Raw genomic sequence first — 21,510 nt, 5'->3', positions numbered from 1 at the left:
GTTGTGTATATGTCAAAAATCTACTTATTCTATTACATTACTCGATCCAAATCAGATAGAAATAATAATATTATAAAAAACATAAATATAAATATTACTTGATTGTTAAACAAGTAATATGTTGCGTCTAACATATTTAATAATAAGGTAATTTTATTGAATAATCATGTATAATTAGGTTTTATATATATATTTATATGATTAATATTTTAATTAAATATATTTATGATTCAATCAATTTATTTATTTAAAATTAATTAATTAAATAGTTTAAAAATATAATTAGGTTAATTGTAGGATTATTAAATATCGATTTGAATCAAATTCATTTTATATATTATGCAGATTGACACAAAAATTACATATTTATTAAACCGGTTATTTAGGTTGACACGAATTTGTCTCGAACTCATTTATACTAACTTAAACTCACAAAAAATATGTTGGATTCATATTGTAATTGTATTAGTAAATCGTATGAAACTTTATTAGCCTACATAAAAATGAAGGTTTATTTTTTAAAACAGTAATTCTTTTTTTAAAAAAGAAATTATAAGAGTATATTGGTTTGTAAAATAATTGTCACACCTTATGTTTTTTAGCCACGTAAACAACTTTTTATAGATGACAAAATCAAATTTTAAGCGAATTTAAAAAAGGCTTTAAAATTAACTTACCGTGTTTGTTTTAAGATAATTTCAAAAAATCTTTATACTTGGTGATTTATTATTATGACTTTTCTATAATATTACATAAAAATAGAAGTTTGGCAAAAGCCCGGTTTTACATACGTGGACTAAAATCAACATTATCGATAATAATTTCAAATCATTTCCGAAATTATTCTAAAATGGGGCTTTAATCCAGTATTAAACATTGCCAACTGCAATTTCAGTTCGTATACTTAAAACAATTCAACAATATGCTTCGGTTTAGATGGCTATCCACGTTGCCTAAAAATATTATTTGACAATTATTTTATAACACACTGAACCTTATAATATAATTTTCTTAAAAAATGGTACTTTTTTGCATAACTTCAAATAAGGGCTTACATTTAGGTATGATCGGGTTTTTTTATTACCTATCCCAATTCGGATTCAGTTATAACTTTGTCCCACTCCACTTCATCTCGTTTATATATAATTTTAAATAAAAATTATTTTTTATAAATTAAATTTATTTTTAATAAAATTTTAAAATTTTAAAATTAATGAAAACAATTCTAACTTGTTTTTTAAAAATTGTTTTTTAAAAATTGTTTTTTATTTCAATTTTGTTTTAAAAACTGTTTTTAAAGAAAAACGACCAAATAATATTACAATTTAAAAAAAATAAAAAAATATTTTTTTATCTCATAACCTGATAAGTTAAAATTTTCAATCATTACAAGCAAGGATTTTAGGGCTTGTTAAGAAGCTGATTTTTAAAATAGATTTATGTTGTTTAAAATATAAAACCGTTGTGCTTTTTATTATTTTTTAGAGTATGAACAATGGTTAAAAATGTAAAAAATACTTTAAATTAGATGTGCTTCCTATTAAAAATGTATATAATAGCTTTCATGAAATATAAATAAATAAATATTTTTTAAAACAAAATTATTTTTGTTGATAATTGAATTCATAAATATAGATTTATTTATGAAAACAGTTGAAACTTCTTTTAAAGAATTATTCTCCATGCCCTTCTTTAAATAGCTGTCATCCAAAACATTGCTAAATAGGAACATGATGTCCGGTGAATTACAGCGTTATCAAAGTCAAACAGCCATACAAAATTAAAAAATGTAAAGCCAAGCTCAGGCAACATGAAACAAAGAACTCTAGCATAAAAGGCCTAACCTTCGTTACAAAACTCCACATATTTCCAGGATAAAACCTGCTACCCGCCATCAGCAATTTCTGCTTCTTCCACGTCTTTGCAGTTAAAGCATAAATACAACAATAAGCACTAACATTTAGATGTGGTTCACAAAAATGAAGTTTCTCTGGTGTTGGATTCTATTTCAGAGGAAAAAAAATAAAACGGTAAGTTCAATAAAAGCTCCACGTATTTACAAGATATACCCTGCTATTCGTCATCAGAAGTTTTTTGCTTCTTCCACCTGTATGCTGCTTCCAAAATCTTGAGATTTGTGGTCTGGGTTTCCTCAGGGAACAGGTAGTCTATATACTCCTCGTAACTGTTAGAAATAAAATTTATTAGCATGAGTTACCAAAAATTTTTATATAGCATACAAAATACATGATCTATCATGCAATAAAAATTATCGTAACATCCATTGATCTCAGGTTTCAAAGACGTTAAGATATCCTTTTGGGCCCATTGAAGAGTGAGGTAAAATTATAAAGAGATCGGAACTAAAAAGTTCAAATGGGCATTTGGGAAGAAGAATGCACTGACAGATGATGGATGGTTGAACCCATTTGTAAGGAGCATTTGGCACATTACATAATGATTAAAGCCTATTCATGAAAATGTCAAATCTGGGAATGTAAAAAGGTAATCCCCTCAGAACGTTCAACCACAGGGACCTAAATTTTGGGATTCCCAGTACAGTTGAAATCGCCCTGAGCCAGAAAGATGGAAATGATAACCCAAAGTCATTTTCATGACATGGAAACAGTTCAAAACTGATTAAAGAATGTAAATGACACTTGTTTCTGCCCCATTTAGTGTTTTCTTTTCCTCTTTTTTATTTTTAATTTTTTTTAATTCTATTGATATTTGGCTATCCAAAACATAAAGAGGACATATAGAATAAGTTCATGGACGTACCCAGATGGACCATCCTCCGTTACTATTTGCCTCTTCTTCTTGAGTTTCTTGGGCAACTTTATCTGGACCAAACTGACATCACCAAGCTCACCAAAGCTACTTTCCATGTTCAACCACTCTTCCAGAAGCATGGTCCTTTCCTCTTTCAGTTCAGGTGCAGATGTTCTAAAATAGTTAACGGCTTTCTCAAAAACCCCTGATACATGAAAGGAAACAGTGATGAAATTAAAGTAATTGTATTATTATTATTTCTCGTTATACATACAGACACATGCATAAAATAAAATAAGAAATAAAATAAAATAATAGAACAATGTTAGGACTGCTTACTTCTAGCTCGTTCAATGCATTGCCTTTTTTCTTCTAGAATAGATTCCTGGGCATCATCTTCTGGTAAGTCTGAACCCATGTCATCCTCCACCATAGCAGATGCCTCGAATTTTGCATAACTAATCCACACTTTCAAGTGCTTTGTTCGATCTAGAAGCCTCTCATAGAGCTCCCTGGTCCTTTCGAATTCTCCCTCTGATATCTCAAAGTCAATATATGCCTGTTATCAAACAAATAGTATTATTTTTAGCTCTGATACCCATAATTCCCTTTTTCATTTGGACAAGTAGGTAACCATTCTTTATTCAAAAGTGAGGTGCAATCAAACCCTAATTTCATTCAATTTGCAGTTGTGTATTAACAATTGAGAAAAAACAATAATGGAAGGCAGAATATTCAAGCATACTGAAAGAAAGTAATGGAACAAATGATGAGAAAGACATAAGGTGAGTTAAAAGTTTGCAGGGCTCCTTTTATACATGATCTCTACTCTATCTACTAATGATAGAAAATGAAACGCAGAAAATGGACAAGATGTTATCTAAAACCAGAGCATGGCTCTACCAAACAAGAAAATTACTCTTGGAAGAGAAGGTGGCAGCCTCTAGATTCTAGTAAAATTAGGGACAGAATCATGTTGCTGCAGGACAGGAAATCCAGAACCTTCAATCTGGTTTCATCTATTATCAGCAGTTACATATACAGTGTGCAACCCACAATTTGCTTTGAGAATTGCAGTCTGAATCTGTCAGAATTCTGAACCCAGCTGAGGTCACAGCATATTACCCAAAATTTTCCCCTTCTTGCCCCTAATGAGTATGGCAGGGAAAAAGAAAAAGAAAAAGAAAAAACAAAACAAAGAGAAGATTTAAAATTTTCATCTTTTGAGGAGAAAACATGGCTGAGAAGAGAGAAATTTTGTGTTAAGAAAAACAGATGATATGCTCACTCTTAAGTTGTCTTGTAAGTTGTATCAGGTATTTCCTGTGGAAACTTGTAAAAGGATCCACATTAACATCATCAGTATTTTCATCCACCTTTGTTTTAGACTTCACTTTCTCTCCAAGCCTCACAAGCTTTGGAGGAAACATATTTTTGTCCTACAAGAGAATTTCAACAATTTCCCCATATTGGCTATATTTCTTACCTGAAAGCAGTCTACATTATCTTTCTCCAGTTGTAAGAATCGAGAAACATAATAACAAACAGAAGTTTGGCACCTTACAAGTATGTTTATTCAGATAAAGCAATAAGATATTTAACAAGCATACTATGGTCAGTTGCAATAGCATTGTGTGATGACAGAAGAAAGAGTGACTAATGAACTTAAGGACAAGGATCAAGTCCATTAATTTGCTAAATCAAAAAACTCTGAAGAGAAAAATAATTGTAATTGAGATTTAACCAAAATGAAGAATTCTTATACAAGTACCTTCCACAATAACTCTGGCATATCCAATGCAGGTTGAGCAATTGCAAGCTCAAAGATAGCTCTAGCTCGCTCTGTTTCAGACAAAGACTTCTCCAATTCAGCATACTTGCTCCAAGCATAGCAGTTCTCAGGGGACCACTCCAAATATTTCTCATATAACTTCCGACAACGATCTATATTGCCGAGTTGCAACTCGATCTCAATGTATTTCTTGAAAATCTGCATGTTAACAAGCAAGCTGGTGAGGACAATCCCTTAAGATTACCGTAAATTCATTAAAACAAAATTTTCATAATCATACCTTATCTTTTGGAGCCTTTCCAATTGCATTCCCCAGGATTTGACGGGCACCCTTGAGATTTAATTGTCGTATTTCAAACTGGCCAGCCATAAGCCATATTTTAGCAAATGAGAATTTGTCGTGAGGAATCAGCTTAAGACACTCCCTGGTCAGATTCAACATTAACAGATTCAGAAACAGGGAAGGTGAAAATTCTGGAAGAGATGACAGTTCTAGACCAGTTTCAAAAACAAAAACTCTTAAAGGATTGAGGATCCTTCCAGCCATGCGAAATACATGAATGTAACACAAACATAAAACGAGTGTGTGAGAGAATTTTTATATATAAAACATCCTGTCACATTGCTGAGTTTGCCAAGATTCAGAAATCCTGACTGGTAGACATGAATTCTTCTTCATCTTTCCTAATGTCATATCCAATCAATCGATTCAATCCTAACTCAATATAATAACCAATTCAAAGTATCCTTGCAATTAAAAGAATAGAATTTAAATGACCATTTGAAGGTACAAAGGAACAGATTAAACTAAAGCCATAGCTTCACATACTCATCAGTCAAAAGTACACACTTGATGATAAGCACATCAACTGCACATACAACAAATATTGGCAGAAAACAATTTCCTAACAAGTTCAAAATAGCAGACAATTAGTAGACCATCTCCTGGTGAGAAAAATCATTTGGAGATATCAGATGTTAGAACTATTTCAAATAAATCCACCTTACCATGCATCTAGCTGCCCTGATCAGGCCTTCTGGAAGAAACAAAGCAATACATGCCTCCAAAAACAGCCAAAGACCAACCTTTTTTAAGTCTATTAAAAGCGCCTAACAAAAGATTGCACAAAAGCATACATGATACATACAAAGATGCCAAAAAGTTATACAAAACAGAAAGAGGCCCAAAAACAATACTCTCCCTAATTTGAACTCAACCAATCAATGAAGCCCACCATGAACATTGAGTAATCACCTGTGTACACCCTAACCCACCCCAAGAAGTTATACATAAAGGATTTTTTGATTGCTTGATCCACATTTTCAATGTTTTCAAAAGCTCTCTTATTCTTCTCCTTCTAAATGGTCAAAGGAGTGGCTTTTCAACCTTTCTTCCTCTTTTCCCCAACAAAGGATCCATGCCAACCCAAAAGAACACCCCAACCAACCTATGTTTGGATTATCCTTTAAATCTAAAATTCCAAATCAAACCTTGCATCAATGTTCACAAACTGATACCTCATCCAGCCTTCTCACTGAAAAGTGAAAACACATTTGTATCCTCTATGATTTTTATGGGCAAAGTCGCCTCCCTCTCCCTTTCTTCCACTGGACTAAAAAAACTGCATGGTTGTTCATGAATCATGACACCTGTCCAGATGCCTAGGACTCTGGATAATCATTTGAACAATATCAAATAACTGTCACAACTTCCCTCCACAAAAATTAGGTCCCATCAAAAACCATTTTTATAGGCTACATCCCATCAAACAACCCACCTTGACTGCTTCCCTTATAATGCCTTTTTGACCTAAATTCTCTTTCACAGAGATAATATCTGTAATTCTAAAGCAATTCTTTCAACAAAAATCATCTCATAAGTTTCTCATTCTCTTCACAACTTCTATTAAATAAAGATAAAAATAAGATTCAATAGTATACTCGACTTAAACGATCTTGCCATCCAAGGGAAAGTTTTTTCCCCTTGTAGGGAAATAAAAAGGATATAATTACAAAGGTGTATTTAAAAGAGTGCTACAAAGCTTGCCAAAAGGCACAAAAAAAGGTAACATAGAGAAGAAGAAGAAGAACGAGGAATAGAACAAAACCCTCCACAAGCTTAATAGCTATCCTCAACATCAATAAAATCAAACAAAGAAATGTTTCATTCGCCATTGGGGCATACACCACTCAAATGGGGATTGGAGTAAAACCCAAACAAGGAGAGCAAAACTAATCCTTCTCCATGATTTGCCTACTATCATACCACTCAATCATTGAATCCTATATAAGATTTCAGCTACCAGTGGAAATTTCAAGTATTAAATAGGAAGGATCCATGCATTACAAACCAAAATTCTATGCACAACCACCATTTACCCCTCCCCCAAAACCACCTTCTCTCTCAAGTAGCAATAACCTCATACCCTTCTATCCTCATTCCACATACCCCATAACTACCCTAATCAAGAGGATTGGATTCATTACAACCCAATGAAATCACCAAACACTAGGATTTGATTCATTACAACTCAATGAAATCATCAAATACATGAGAGGCTACATCATTCATATTTTGTCTGATAACTACTTACATCCAAATGCATGTATATATATTTTCTTCCCAATAAAATACTTTCCTCCAATATTGGTTGGAATATGTTATTAGCCCCTTCTATTGGTTCACAACCAATTAGTTGAGACAAAAACTGGCATATCATCGCATTCAACTGCTGGCAGCTCAATCCCTTGATCTCAGTTGAATGGTGAGATAGACCAACATACTGGTTAAACTTAAGAACATACAAAAGACCAAAATGATGTGTAAAAACTAAAGAGTCTCTTATATCCTATATCAACAAGTCAGATTGAGGATTTCAACATCCAATTGCTATAAACCCTCAATGAACCTAGAAAATTAAAACATGAGGAGGCAATTGATATATATAGATCTAGTGCTTCTGAAGTTGTAGATTTTGCACATAGTTTTCTATTTTGCATACTTTCTACGCATACAAAAGTATTCACTATAGTCCATAGCTAGGGCAATGATTTAAATAAACAATGGATATATTGGAAGCTAGCTCCTGTTCGACCTTTCTAAAGCAAAGGACATTCTGCATGAAAGTGAGACAAAGAAAAAAGAAACAAGAATTCCCTTTTCTATTTTTTAAGAAATATTTTCCATTTTGATTCAAATGAGAAATAAAATAGAATCAAACAGTTGTCCATACTGTTATTAGGGAAATTAACTCTCGATGATTTCAGGGAATCCAGTTTTTTCCTTTTTCTTCTTTTATTTCGCTATTTCTTATAAAAAGGACTGCATATTAAGCTGCTCATATTACCAATACTATTTGCAAGCCATGCAGCCATATGATGAAATTAGGCTGACAGAGCTAAAAATAAAATTAACTAGGGTGTTATTGAGAATAAAATTTTCACTACCTATATACATCTCGTGTCCGCTCCGCATCTTCTGCCTCAAGCTCTTCGTATAAAGCATAATTAATCCTAAATATCAAACAAAACAAAAATTCAGCAACAACCAGTAAACATTCATTGCTGAAAAATAAATAAATAATGATTTGAACCAAATAAAAATTTAATTCAAAACTTACCACAAGTAAATGTAGCGCTGCCAGTATCGCTTCTCCTCAGCAGGAGGAACATTAGCGATAGCCCGCTCATAAACTTCTCTAGTCCTGGCTTTGTTCCCTGTATTCTCCTCCAATCTAATATAATCAAACCATGAGTCGTAATTGAGTGGATTCTTCCTAACCTCCTCTTCATACTGAAACCTCCTCTTCCCCACGATTGCATCCTCTATTCCCTCCTTGTCACCATATTGCTTTTCAAATGCCACAAACTTTCTGTACAAGTCCTCCGCCCTACCTTTTGGTATGTGGTCAAGAGCGAACTTGTAAATGCACCTAGCACGCTCGGATTCCTTACACCGCTCTTCAAATTCCGCAAATGCAAGGAACAATTGTTCAGCATCCTCATCATCGGCCAACTTCTCAATGGCCCTCTCGTAACAATTCCTTGCCCTCGCAACCTCTCCATTCTTCATCTCAAATTTGGCATAGCGAATCCATGCCCCGACCTTCGGGTGACACTGCACGAACCGCTCAAAAATTCCCCGCGCTCTCTCCATCTCGTTGTATCGAATCTCAAACTTAATGTATGATAACCAACCCTGCTGGTCCGGCATCCAAGTCATCCATCTCTCGAAAATCTGCCGCGCACCAGCCACATTCCCCAGCATCTCCTCCATGTGAATGTACTTGTACCAGAGCTGATCGACGCGAGGCAATAGAGTGACAGCGCGGTCCCAAACATTCCGCGCGTGGTTGATGAACTTGTTCTTCATCTCCACCTCGGCGTACTTCAGCCACAACGTGTGGTTCCTGTAATCGACCTCGAGCGCTCGCTCCCACACAGATCGCGCTCGGTTGAAGTCCTTCTGAGACTCCTCCCACTGCGCGTACTTGATCCAGACGCTGATGTTCCATCGCACTCTTCGGATTAGGTCTTCGAACTCCTTCCGTTTGCGGAGGCGATAGTCAGCGAGCTCAGTCGAATCAGTGATCTTCTGCTTCGGCGGTCGGATTTCAGCCTCTTGCCGTTCACGAGCTTCTCGGAGGATTTGCTCGGCGGTGATTTGGATGGGGGCTGGGGTCTTGTTCTTAACCCTAGTCGGCCGCGGCAGCTTCACCTCCGTTTCTTTCTTCGTCAGAAACCCTAATGAAGGGTCGGAGTCTTTTGTAGCCATCGTCGCCGGCGGATCTGTGAGATAGAAAATAGGGCGTTTAGGGTAAAACGGATGCCTGTTACCTGTTCCGACTTACCAAGAGCCAGGCTTCTCTCAGGACACCCTTTTTAGGGTTGATTTAGCTCCATCCCCCAAAACGTTAATCAGGGTTGATCTAATTCCCCTTCCCCCAATTTTTTGGCTAAATAAATATATTGAAATTTATCAAATTTCACGATAAAGAAATGTCATGAAAATTCAATCTATATTTATTGATTCGTGTTATATTCTTGTTTTTGTGTAGTCAACTCTACTAATTTTATATTTTGGAAATTGGATTTCAAAAATGTTTTTATCAAAAATAAGAATAATTACATAGATTTAAAATTTTTAATTACATAAAATTGTATTTTTTTTAGGCAATATTAAAAAAACACACATGGTTCTTTTAATTTTCACAACACGAAAAGTTTTTTTCCCCACTTTGGGACTATGAAAGTCCTATCTAACCATTTTTAACGATGAGATCCGTTTAGTTATGTTTTCTATATTTGTTTTTAAAAAATGTTTTTAAATTAAAGAAAAAAACAGTTTATTAGTGTTTTATAAAAATAAATAATATTTAATAAGTTGTTTTAAATTTTATTTAAAAAAAAAAAACTTGTTTGCATGTATTGTTTTAAAATTTGTTTTTTATTTTATAAAAATATTTTTCAGACAATATTAAAAAAACACACTTGGTTCTTTTAATTTTCACAACACGAAAAGTTTTTTTCCCCACTTTGGGACTATGAAAGTCCTATCTAACCATTTTTAATGATGAGATCCGTTTAGTTATGTTTTCTATATTTGTTTTTAAAAAAATGTTTTTAAATTAAAGAAAAAAACAGTTTATTAGTGTTTTATAAAAATAAATAATATTTAATAAGTTGTTTTAAATTTTATTAAAAAAAAAAACTTGTTTGCATGTATTATTTTAAAATTTGTTTTTTTTATTTTATAAAAATATTGTAAATTCAATTTAAGTTTTATAAAAAATGAAAATAATTTTATAATTATAAATAAATAAAAAATAAATAGTTTTTATAAAACATGAATAGTAATATTATAATAAAATGATAAATTATATTTTTATTAAAAAATTATATTTTAGCATATGTAACAAAGATACTAATATTTTCATTTTTTTTGTAAATAATGAATAATAATGATTTAAAAATTAATAATTGTTAATAATATTATATTTAAAATGAATAACTAATAAAGTTTAACCTTTTTAACATGATTAGTATTGAATTACAAAAATAAATTTTTTAAATATTTTGATTTAATCTATAATTAAATTGATTAACCTTTTGAATTCTAAATTATTCTTAAAAATAAAAAGATCAATTGTATTTTACTTAATTTATAATTTATTTACCTAGTAAAAAAATTTAAAAATATAGTTACATATATTGGAAAAGTAGTAAAATTATGACTTATAATATATCTGTTTAAATCTATTATTTTTTCAATAATTATATTTTTTTGTTTTTATTTTTTTAATTATTAAAACCAATAGTAAATTCAATGTAAAATGTTATTTGATTTGAAGTTTATTTTTCTAGTGAAAAAATTTATAAAAAAATATAATTATGTATAAAAAACAAACAATAGAATCTATATAAACCAATTTTTATCTATAATCCATAAATTTTTTGTATTAATGAGTTTATTATGCGAGTTTCAAACTATTTTTTAAAATTATTAGACTTAATAATGAATCAACACACTAAATTTTGTTTTATTTGAAACTTATTTGCCTAGTGAAAAAGTTCGAAGAATAATGATTCTATGTAGAAGATAAACAATAAAGTCATTTTACAACAAATTTTGCCTATAAAATTTTTGTATTAATTGGATTGCTATTTGAATTTTAAGTTATTTTATATAAAACTTGTTAATGAATCAAATGCATTAAACGATGCTTAATTTTAAGTTTATTTGTCTAGTAAAAAAAATGATATATGTAAAAAGATAAACTAATCCAGTCATTTAAAATTTATTTTAGTCAATGACTTTATAATATTATTGAGTTTCTTTAATTTTTAGTACTAATTAAATCGGTTTGTGAGTTTTAAACATTAACAATTTTTATTTATTAAAACATTGAAGGGTAGTTCAGTTAGTTCGTCATTGGGTTTGCTCCCAAATAGTTATTAGTTTGAATCCCCTCAAGGTCGTTGAAGACTTACTTGATCGTTAACTTCAAATCCTCATGGGATTAGTCGTAAGTTGACCCAAACATCTACGATTATCAATATATACATATTAAGTATAATGTATCACTTACTAAACCATACTTATCAGTGTTTGTCTTTACCAACAGGGACAAGGTTATCATGACCGGTAACTTGGATCACTATCATTGAAATTCTATTCAAAACTTATGATTTATTAAGGTGATGAAATTGATATTTTTCTTTATTTTATTTATTTTTTATTATTTCTCTCCATCCTCTTAACCCAAACATGTAGAAGTAGTAGATAACATCATATGATGGCCGCCACAATCTCATCTTTTTTAACATTATATAAGTAAGCAATCAATAATAAGAAGTTTTTATAATTATGGTAGAAAGAAATCAACAGCGTACAAAGCAATCAGTTCCCAAAATAAATAAAAATAAAATAAAATAATTAATTTGAATGCAAAAAAGTTGGTGGCACTGCCACGTCAAGACTGGTTTCCACAAAAGGTCCAAATTTTCTCTCTTGCTGATTGACTTCTACTCTCACTTTACTTTCTTACACGTAAGAGGCAACACAGAAAGTTCCAGGTGGAAGAAAACGCCGGACTGGTCTCTCTTCACTGGAACGGTTTCTTCAGGCCTAGGCATTTTCCACAGCGTGGGCTTCTGCCATTTCTTCATTATTCCCAATCGGAAAGTTGTCTGCTTTCCACCACAGCCACCTCCACATTTTCTCCATCCACTTCGCCTTCAATTTCTCCCCCATTCGTCAAAACTCGAGATAGCTGACCACCGCGAGCAGGTTCAGTTGAGCAGAAACTTCAATATTTACTCACATTTTTCAAACCCTAGAGTCCGTACACTAGCCTTTTTTTTATTTTCTGGGGTTGGGTGTTTTTTTTGTGCGGAGCATAGGAAATGGAGTTTGATCCGAGGGTTGTTGTGATTGATGATACAGAGGATGATCTCAACGGCTGCAGTGTTCATGAGTTTATATCTTCGTTGAGATCTTCGTTTCGGCCGCCTGATTTTGATAGAATGGAGGAGTACTTGATGTTGAGGGAGAAGAATCGGAAGCGAGAGAAGGAGGATTTAGAGGCGAAGACGAAGAAAATTTCGGACGCATTGTCGGCTGAACTCGGGAAAAAAAGGATAGAGAACGAGTTGCTTGAGGGGAGACACGCAGAAGAGGTTTCGGAGAGACTGTTGCTCCAAGGCGAATTGAATGAGTGTAAGAGACAGTGCGAACGGCTCAAAGAGAATGTGACTCGATTGAGCGAAGATCAGAGGGTGATGTGTGATAGAGAGAAGAGAGGTGAGGAGAGATATGGCAGGTTGTTGGAAGAATTGAAGAGAAATGAGGAATGTATTGCTCAATTGAACTGTAGGAACACGGAATTGGAATGTGAGAAAAGATCGGGGGAGGCTGAGAATGAGATGTGGAAGAAAAGATTTGGGGAGCTGGAGTCTAGGATATTGGCATTGGAAGAAGACACTGAAATGTTGAAGAGGGCAGAACCCAACTTTTATGAGAGAATGAAGGGGGACTTCCGAGTGAGAACTGCAGGCTTCCCTGAATTGAGGGCTGAGCAGGAAGCAGGTACCATTATAAAAATTAAGAAAGAGATGGACCTGGAATCAACTTCGGGGAATTTGGAAACTATGCCAATTGATCAAATTGTGAGGAATTCTGTTAAAAAATATCATGCCTCACCAGGTGCAGGCTCTAGCTGCCATACCCCTCCCAAAGGAATCCGAAGTTTACAGGGCGGAGGTATGTAGAGAGTTAGTTTTTAGTTTTATTGTGCTTTCTATCCATACTCGGTAATTCATAAGTCCCTTGGTTTATATTAACAAGTCTTTTTCATGTTTGCATAAGCTTTCATTTGGTATAAGCTGTGTTATCAGACTGGTGCTTTGTTTGCATATTTGTCAAAGTGATTTAAGTATGGTATGTCATTTGAAGTATAGGATAATTTGGAGGTGATTCTAAGGTTGGGCATTCGTTTCAACTTTTAAAAGCGTATTTTTGTGGTTATCTTTTCTCATGGCTTAGGAAGTCTTTGGTTGAGGGTCCTTTATCTTTGTTGAATTTCATTGATCATTTAATTCGATCCCTTTGTGGGTACTCTTTGAGCCCCCTTTTCATTAGGCACCTTCTCCAATCAATCCTTTCTTGCCTATCTGAAAAATGATCTAATACATGCATATGGGTGCATGCATGCTAGCCCACTCATGTACAGTCATCCCATCTTTGGGTAATAACACTAGGGTTTTGGTTAAAGTTACGGTATTGCCAATAACAAGTGTACATATCAGGTTATGAACTATGACAGTGGCATTATGAAATCCTATAAATTTGATTAGGTTTCTTTCTTCAGACTTGAACTTCCCTAACATTATGAAAACATCTATCTATCATACACTGAGTTCTATTGATACTTGAAGTTTCTGAAATGGTAGTTTTTTCTATGCTAGGTGGTGGAACACCTGCATTTGTAGGCTCTATCAATATCAGTGACAGTGATGATGAAATGCCCAAAGTAATGAGAAGTAATTCAACTGATCATGATTCAAAAGAAGTTATGAGTGGAAAAGAAGAGCTTCCTCAAAAAATGAAACAGGTCATGCTTTTGAATCAAAGAGGTACCCGAGATAAACTTGAAAGCAAACAAGAAAGTTTGGGTTGTACTGATGCAGAAGATACTCCAAAAAGAAAAGAAGCTTCTTCTTTGACACGTAATCCAGTGTTTTTGAAGCGATTCAAAGGAGGAACTAATGCAGAAGATACCTGCGATATATTTAACAGTGATGATAGCTCCTCTGGCTCTGAAAGTGAAGGACCTGACGATTTTACTTTTGATCTGATTATGTCAAAACTTCAAAGCAACCAACGGGGATGATGCATTCAGGTATAACCGTATGACAAACAAAGCAAGGTCATTATTGTTTTCTTCATGTATTACTTTTATTATTAATAGAGATTCTTTGGATTTCCAATTAATGCACTCAGACATGACAAAAGTTGCAGTGTCATTATTTAGTTCTTTTATTGTGCTTTGGCAGAGCATTTTTCATTTCTGTTCTCTGCTGACAACCTACAGCATAATGGGGATATTCTTCTTTTCTTTCTTTTGTTCAGTTGCTCCTAGTGAAGAATACCATTTAATATGACATCAGTCTAATGAGTCCTTTTTATCATCTCATATATCTTCCTATATAAGGAGGTGATTTTGTGTGGTGGCTAGAAGATGCACATCACAAAATGAGGTTGGCAAAAGCTTTTGGTGTATGTGTGGACGAGGTTGGCAAAAAAACATATGCTGTGTAAAAAAAAAAAAAAAAAAGTGGAGAAAGAAAAGCAGGGGACCATAAACATTCTGTGCATTTTTACTGTTTGTTCCTTTTGTCTCTGTGCATTTGAATTGTTGATTTCCTTTTGCCTTTATTAAATGATGCTTCACATGAGGCCTAACGAGCTTCTGCATCATAAAATGGGGCTTATGTCCTTTTCATCTGTTTAATTCTAAAAGCTTATGCCTCATGGGGCCTAGGGTTCCTTGCCAACCTGGAGCCGGTTTCTCTCAAGCTTTCTGGGTCTCGATCAGCAAGGATGCTGGTTTCAGTTGAACCTGGTTTAACAAATGCTCCTGTTAGCTTGAGCAGAAGATAGTATAGCATGGGTGGCCTACAGGCCAAAAGATTGAAGCTGATTAAATAACTTTACTATCAAGCTTGTTTCATTTCATCCAATTGTTAGAAAGGAGATGTTATTGTTGTTTATATAGGAGTTGAATAGAATATGTTCTGTTTGCAATGAAACCAATCGTTCTTAATCTCTGTTTGGTTGCCAAGATAATGTTTAGAAGCATCCAGTATCAACCACTTGGAACCATTCTGTTCCTTCCTCACAAAAAGAAAAAGGAGAAGCTATGTATCTCTTGTTACATATTACTGATCTTTCTGTTGGTACTAAATTTTTCTGTACTCATTAATTCCAGGGGGACTGCTGCTTTGGCCAAGTAACTGAAGAAATTCATTACAGAAGTACAACCCAGAAGGCCTTGATGCAACTGACTAGCCATTACCAGAAGGATGTCAGTTTTTGAATTTCCATTCTTGCATGGATTTCAAACCCTCCATCAGGTTTTTTTCTCCTCTAGGTATGAGCATGTATGTAGTTTTTCCTTGTCCGGCTTTTCTGAACTAGAAGAATACTCGATGTTACAAATTTCGGTTTATGTAGCCTTTCCCTTTTAAGCCTTCTAGGGTTTCTCATACATGATAGTAAATGTTATGGATCTCGCTTTACGAATACTATCAAATCCTATGCCCTCTAAAATTTTCCATTCTATAGAATGCAGGTTGTATTTGTATATGCCTTGTGACCGTTGCATCTCTGCCTAATTCTAAATGTAACTTTTTTTGCACTGTTTGAGTTAGCTTTTCCTTCATAATTTCCTGGAATTAAGCTTATTAAAATGATTTAAAAAAAATAAAAGAAAATAAAATGTCAAATGTGTTTAGAAAATTATATGTTTTCAAATTGTTTCATTTTTTATGTGAAAAAAAAAGAAATAAATTTAAAGTCATATGTAAAAATAATTTATTAATTTTAATTTTTTTATTAGATGTACTAAAAAATGATTCATATGATTGATTTAAGTATAAAAATATATTGCTTTTCAAATAGGCCCTTTTGTATCCTAGTCTTATTTACATGTGATTTAATAGCTACTATTTAGAATAAAATAGTAAAAAATAGAGAATTTTAATTATAAAAAATTTAATAAAAAAGTAAAAGGTTAGAGTATGTCTTTGAATCCGAAATTTAAGAGATTGCTTGTAATTGTAAAATAGTTTTTAAAATTTTTATTATGCTTGGTAATAAAAAAAAATAGAAAAAATTTTCTATTAAAAAGAAAAAAGGAAAACTAGGTGTTTTAAAAAAAATCATTTTTAGTTGTTTTTATTTTTTTTAAGAGTTATTAAAAAATAATTATACAAATATAAAGAATGATTAAAAGTAAAAGAATATATATTAAAAAATTTATTTATAAAATATATTTAAAAATATAACAAACAAGTTAAAAATATTTTAGGTTAAAAATCATTTTTGAGACCTATTTTTGAAAACATTTTTCAAATAGAGTGTAAGACAAATTTTAGGGCAAATTTATGGCTTGCTTGAAAACTGTTTTTTACAACAATTTTTTGTTTTATTGAATAAAAAATATAGAAACAATGTTTGACAATAAAAAATTATATTTTGTTTTTTGTTTTTAAAATAAAAGATTAGATGTAAAAATTATTTTTAAAATATATTTAAAAATAAGTTAAAAATATTTTAGATTTTCAAATAAGGTTTTATTTAAAAAAAATTAGAGAATAGTTTTTAAAAATTGATTTCAAAATTGATTTTTTAGAATTGTTTTCGAACACCATTACCAAACATGGTCTATATTTTTTCACTTCCAACGTGATTACTTATAGTTAATTATTTTTAAAAAACGTTAATTTTAGTGGAATAAGTGAATAACTTATAAGGGCAAAAAGAATTTTATTTGAAAGGGTAATTTTGTCATAAAAAGTGACAACTTCCTCGGGGGAAAGGGCTTTTCAGTGGGCGACCGTCGAAGCTCGTAAAAGCTTTCACATCGAATCAGCCTTCTTGTCGCATAGCAAAAGGTCGGAATGGTCCAAACCATAACAACCTGAAAGGCCAGCGGAGAATCCGTTGGAGTGGAAGAAACCGTTGGAGTGGTGTCTGCACGTTGGAGTGGTGTCTGCTGCACCCTTGGCTACTGCGACTTCTCATTTTCCACACCTCTAAACCTTTCTCTTCTCTTCCAAATCCAATTTATCCCCCATTTTTCACAACTGGAGTCTGTTCAGCTTCCGGTTAACAGAACCCGCAATCTCTTTCCCCATTTCCAAACCCTTTTCGTCCGTACATTGAACTTAAACAATGGAGTATGATCCAGAAGTTGTGGTGCTCGATGATAAAGAGGATGGTCTTAGCGGCCGCGGCGTTCATCAGTTAATATCTTCGCTGAAATCGTCGTTTCGGCTTCCGGATTTTAACAAGGTTGAGGAGTATTTGACGCTGAGGGAGCAGCAGTTGAAGCAAGAGAAGGATGAGTTGGAGGCGAAAATGAAGAAAATTTCTGATGGATTGTTGGCTGAGATTCAGAAGAAGGAGATCGAGAATGAGTTTCTTGAGCGAAAACATGCAGACGAGGTTTTGGAGAAACTGGTGCTTGAAGAGGATTTGAAGAAGTGTAAGAGAGAGTGCGAGGATCTTGAAGAGAAGGTGAATCGATTGAGCGAAGATCAGAAGGTGATGTCTGGTAGAGAGAAAAGGGCTGAGGAAAGGTATGGGAAGTTGATGGAAGAATTGAAGAAAAGCGAGGAATGCAGCGCTCAATTAAACTGTAAAAATAGAGAACTGGAGTGTGAGAAGAGAAGGATTGAGGCTGAAATTGAGATGTGGAAGAGGAGATTTGGGGAGTTGGAGTCCAGGGTTTTGGCTTTGGAAAAAGACACTGAGGTGCTGAAGAGGCCAGAACCCAACTTTTGTGAGAGTATGAAGGGGAACTTGGGAGTGAGAAATCCAGGGTTTTCTGAATGGAGAGCAGAGAAAGAAGCGGGTAGCCTTCGAAAGGTTAAGAATGAAATGGACATCGAATCAACCAGTGTGAGCTTGGAGAACAAGAAAATCAATGAAATTAGTGCCAAAAACATTCATGCTTCACCCGGGTTGGGCTCTAGTTGTCATACCCCAACTCAAAGAATCATGGATTTGCAGAATGGAGGTACTGGAGAGTTACTTTATCTTGTTTTCCATCCACCCATAGCTAATTTGGTAGCACATTTGATTTATATCGACAATTTCTTTGCATGTTTGCATATTTCCCAAAGTCCCGGTTTTTTTGGCTAGGTGCTCTTATTTATACATTCACTCTATTTGCCCATAAACATAATGTTAGGAGTAAGTGAAATGGCCACAAGGTCAGGTTCAGAGGATTATAAGAACTCTTGTAGATAGAATCACCCAATGATTGGCATGTCTAAGCAGTAGAGAGAAACTATTACATTATAAGGTTGCTTGCCCTTCTTCTTTTTTCATTTTCGACTACAGAACAAACCATATAGGAGGTGTTTCATCTAGTCTAGTCGTTAGCACTTGGATAAGTTAGGCTACTAATGTTGTAAGGGGATCTCATGTTTGGTTAAGAAGGGGATTCTAAAGGCGTTAGATGAATATTGTTGAATTGTTTCTTAGTAGAACTAAAAGTTACTTCCATAGAAGTGATTTCTCATGTTGAATTTTGGGAATGCATTCAAGAAAATCCATGCAACTTTTGGCTCAATGTCCTAGGAAAGTTAAAAAACTTGGAAAGCTTTACTAAATAATGTGTTGTTTTGATTTGTTGTTAGATCAAAGTAATTTGTAGCACCCTATTATCTGAAAAATTCCAACAATTCCTCCTTCCCCCACTCTTCCCCCTTCCCACCCCCCTGCCCTTCCTGCCCTAACAACAAAAAACAGAATGTGCCAATTATTTATTGAGGGTTAAGAACATTCTTGGGCATAAATAACAGTATTAGTTTTTGTAACCACTTGGGTGATAAATTATTGTGCTAATGGGCACTCAGCTGACTCTTTTTTGGCAGCAATAACAAAATTTGTTATTAAGGTTTTGGTTGAGTTACAATATCACCAATATGTATCATTGACAACTACGCTCATCAGCTGTATGAACCATGACAGTGTGATTACGAAATCCTATAAATTTGATTGGGTTTCTTTTTAAGATTACAGACTTCCCAAACCTCCTGAAACCTATATTGAAAAAAAAACTTCCCTAACCTCTTGAAAACATCTATTGCATATTGAGAGCTGCTATCCTTAAAAGTTTCTAAATGACAGTTTGGTCCATGTTATAGGTAGTGGAAGACCTGCATTTGTAGGATCAGTGGACATCAGTGACAGTGACGATGAAATGCCCAAAGTAATTAGAAATGCTTCAACTGATTGTGCCTCCAAAGAAGTTTTAAGTGGAAAACAGCAACCATCTCAAAGCATGAAAAATGTCATGTTTTTGAGTGGGACAGGTCCTGAAGATACACTCAAAAGAAAACAAGAAATTTTAGATTGGTTGGGTGAGGAAGATTCTCTGAAAGTAAAACAAGCTTCTTCTTCAACACATAATCCAGTGTTTTTAAAGCGGTTGAAAGCTACAATTAATGCTGAAGAAAATATCAGGGATACATATGATATTTCAGACAGTGATGATAGTTCTGACTCTGAAAGTGAAGCAGATGGGGTTTTTCCCTTTGATCCAGTTATATCAATTGCTCGCAGCAACCAAAAAGGATGATACACTAAGGTTTGAAGGTATGACTAATGAGGCTATCTCATTATTGTTTTTCCTCAGTTATTATTTTTGTTATTAATAGAGACAATTTGGATTTTTTGTTGATGCACCCAGGTACGACTAAAGAAACAGTACCATTACTGTTTTGACCGTGGCCTGCAAATTAGGTTACTTATCATGCTAAGTTTCGCTTAGCATGTTCTATTTCTGTTTCTGCTGACAAATTACAGCATCAATGGAGGAGAAAAAGCATATACTGTGTAAAAGAAAGAAAAAAAATAAAAATAAAAGCAGGAACCATAACATTCTGTGCATTTTTATTGTTAATTTTCTTATGCCCCCCCTACTAACTTGGTTTTTCTCAAGTCTTTGGTTCTTAATCAAAACCAGGATGCTGATTTTGGTTGAGCCTGGTTTATCAAATGGTTCTATAAGTTCCAGCAAGGTATTCAATGCTGCTTCAATGTTGGTTGTTCAGATTTGTCCAGCATAAAAAAGAGTACATTCCAGAAAATTGAAAATGATTAACTTTAAAGTCCAATTTGTTTTGTTTATAAGCGGCCAATAGTCCAAAACTACTTGCCAAGATCATGTTTGTATGTTCCTTTCATCTTCTGTGCAACCCAATGGAGCAATAGGATACCTTGTAGAGGCCCATTTAATATGGATCTCCAACGACATGGAGATCTCCTACATTATCTTCTAAAAATTAACTGCTTTGCATATTTTTTTACTTTGCTTGTACTAATCCTTACATGTCGATGCAGCTGCTTTTGCTAAGATCAACCAAGTAACCTAAGAAATTGATCGTAGAGTTGCAGAAGTTTGAATGACAGAACAGACTAACCATTGAGCACCATTGTAAAATCAATTTTACTGCCACAAAAAGTTCTGGAATGATGGGAGGAGTTTTTTGATTTTCCATTCTCTCATGGCTTTGAAATCCTCCATCAGGTTTTGATGAACGTGAATGGTGATTTTTTTTCCAGCTTTTCTGAACTAGAAGAATGCTTGATGTTTGTATGTTTCTGTTTAGGAACTTCTTCCTCGGTTTAACAAACATGATAGTAAATTAAATGGTTCTTATTTTGTGAATACTATTAAATCCTATGCCTTGTAAGCTTATATAGAAAAAAAGATGTAAGGAAATCAAAGAATGATAGTACTTGTTTGTGTACTGTTCTTGAAAATAGAAAACAGTTATCTGACTCGAAAAATATATTTTTGATAAAAAAAAAAAAAACAGGTTTATCTTATTTTGATTTGGAAATTGGTTGCTTTTTGAAACAAATTTTAGGTGTTTTTAATTATTTTTTTAGAGTATTCGGTGCAACAATTGAAAAAGATTGGGAATAATTTAATTTTTTTTACATTGTGTATAAATATATAGTAATCTTAAAACTATTTTTCAGTTTAAATTCTCTCGAATGTTTTAAGTTTTTAAATAGATTTTTATTTTATATTATATATATATATATATATATATATATATATATTTTTTTTTTTTTTTTAAATAATTCTGAAAAAGATAGATTTTATGAGCAACTTTTCAAAATATTTATCTAACCATAAATCCTT

At 33.3% G+C, this 21,510-nt stretch overlaps 3 protein-coding genes across 8 annotated transcripts; 2 read left to right on the top strand and 1 right to left on the bottom strand.

Moving 5' to 3' along the window:
* Nucleotides 1–1,811: 1,811 nt before the first annotated feature.
* On the bottom strand, nt 1,812–9,635 carry LOC100255371 (crooked neck-like protein 1). The gene is made up of 7 exons (XM_002273535.4): nt 8,185–9,635; nt 8,012–8,077; nt 4,845–4,989; nt 4,544–4,762; nt 3,112–3,331; nt 2,782–2,977; nt 1,812–2,185 (listed from the first exon to the last, which is right to left on the bottom strand). Exons 1-7 carry the CDS (start codon nt 9,336–9,338, stop codon nt 2,074–2,076), a joined length of 2,112 nt encoding a protein of 703 aa, XP_002273571.1. The 5' UTR covers nt 9,339–9,635; the 3' UTR covers nt 1,812–2,073.
* Nucleotides 9,636–12,082: 2,447 nt separating this feature from the next.
* On the top strand, nt 12,083–15,993 carry LOC104881245 (uncharacterized). 3 transcript variants are annotated; one of them, XM_019225300.2, is made up of 3 exons: nt 12,083–13,325; nt 14,054–14,463; nt 15,553–15,993. In XM_019225300.2, the coding sequence occupies exons 1-2, from the start codon at nt 12,470–12,472 to the stop codon at nt 14,452–14,454; spliced, it is 1,257 nt and encodes a 418-aa protein (XP_019080845.1). In that variant the 5' UTR covers nt 12,083–12,469; the 3' UTR covers nt 14,455–14,463; nt 15,553–15,993. The 3 variants fall into 3 exon arrangements, with proteins under 3 accessions (XP_019080845.1, XP_010659026.1, XP_019080839.1); XM_010660724.3 differs by having other exon boundaries at nt 14,030–14,463; XM_019225294.2 differs by having other exon boundaries at nt 14,030–14,490.
* A 1,180-nt stretch (nt 15,994–17,173) lies between these two features.
* Nucleotides 17,174–21,097, top strand: LOC104881244 (uncharacterized). Of its 4 annotated transcripts, none has more exons than XR_009467554.1 (3): nt 17,174–18,366; nt 19,502–20,377; nt 20,700–21,027. XR_009467554.1 is itself a non-coding variant. In XM_010660708.3 (3 exons), exons 1-2 carry the CDS (start codon nt 17,520–17,522, stop codon nt 19,933–19,935), a joined length of 1,281 nt encoding a protein of 426 aa, XP_010659010.1. In that variant the 5' UTR covers nt 17,174–17,519; the 3' UTR covers nt 19,936–19,952; nt 20,700–21,097. The 4 variants fall into 4 exon arrangements, 3 of the variants coding, with proteins under 3 accessions (XP_010659010.1, XP_010659016.1, XP_059598345.1); XM_010660708.3 differs by having other exon boundaries at nt 19,502–19,952; nt 20,700–21,097; XM_010660714.3 differs by having other exon boundaries at nt 19,502–19,952; nt 20,047–21,027.
* Nucleotides 21,098–21,510: the final 413 nt, after the last annotated feature.

Source organism: Vitis vinifera, chromosome 2, assembly GCF_030704535.1.
Source record: "Vitis vinifera cultivar Pinot Noir 40024 chromosome 2, ASM3070453v1".
NCBI classification, from domain to species: domain Eukaryota; kingdom Viridiplantae; phylum Streptophyta; class Magnoliopsida; order Vitales; family Vitaceae; genus Vitis; species Vitis vinifera.
The sequence above is the reverse complement of the archived record's forward strand: the minus strand, read 5'-3'. Positions and strand labels throughout refer to the sequence as shown.

Coding starts and splice junctions, on each gene's coding strand:
- LOC100255371 (XM_002273535.4), bottom strand. CDS start 9,338: ATGGCTACAAAAGACTCCGACCCTTCATTAGGGTTTCTGACGAAGAAA. Junction 4,990..8,011: donor CGGACACGAGATGTATATAG/GTAGTGAAAATT, acceptor GAATCTGACCAG/GGAGTGTCTTAAGCTGATTC. Junction 3,332..4,543: donor TGCCAGAGTTATTGTGGAAG/GTACTTGTATAA, acceptor GTTTGATAACAG/GCATATATTGACTTTGAGAT.
- LOC104881245 (XM_010660724.3), top strand. CDS start 12,470: ATGGAGTTTGATCCGAGGGTTGTTGTGATTGATGATACAGAGGATGAT. Junction 13,326..14,029: donor CCGAAGTTTACAGGGCGGAG/GTATGTAGAGAG, acceptor TTTCTATGCTAG/GTGGTGGAACACCTGCATTT.
- LOC104881244 (XM_010660708.3), top strand. CDS start 17,520: ATGGAGTATGATCCAGAAGTTGTGGTGCTCGATGATAAAGAGGATGGT. Junction 18,367..19,501: donor CATGGATTTGCAGAATGGAG/GTACTGGAGAGT, acceptor TCCATGTTATAG/GTAGTGGAAGACCTGCATTT.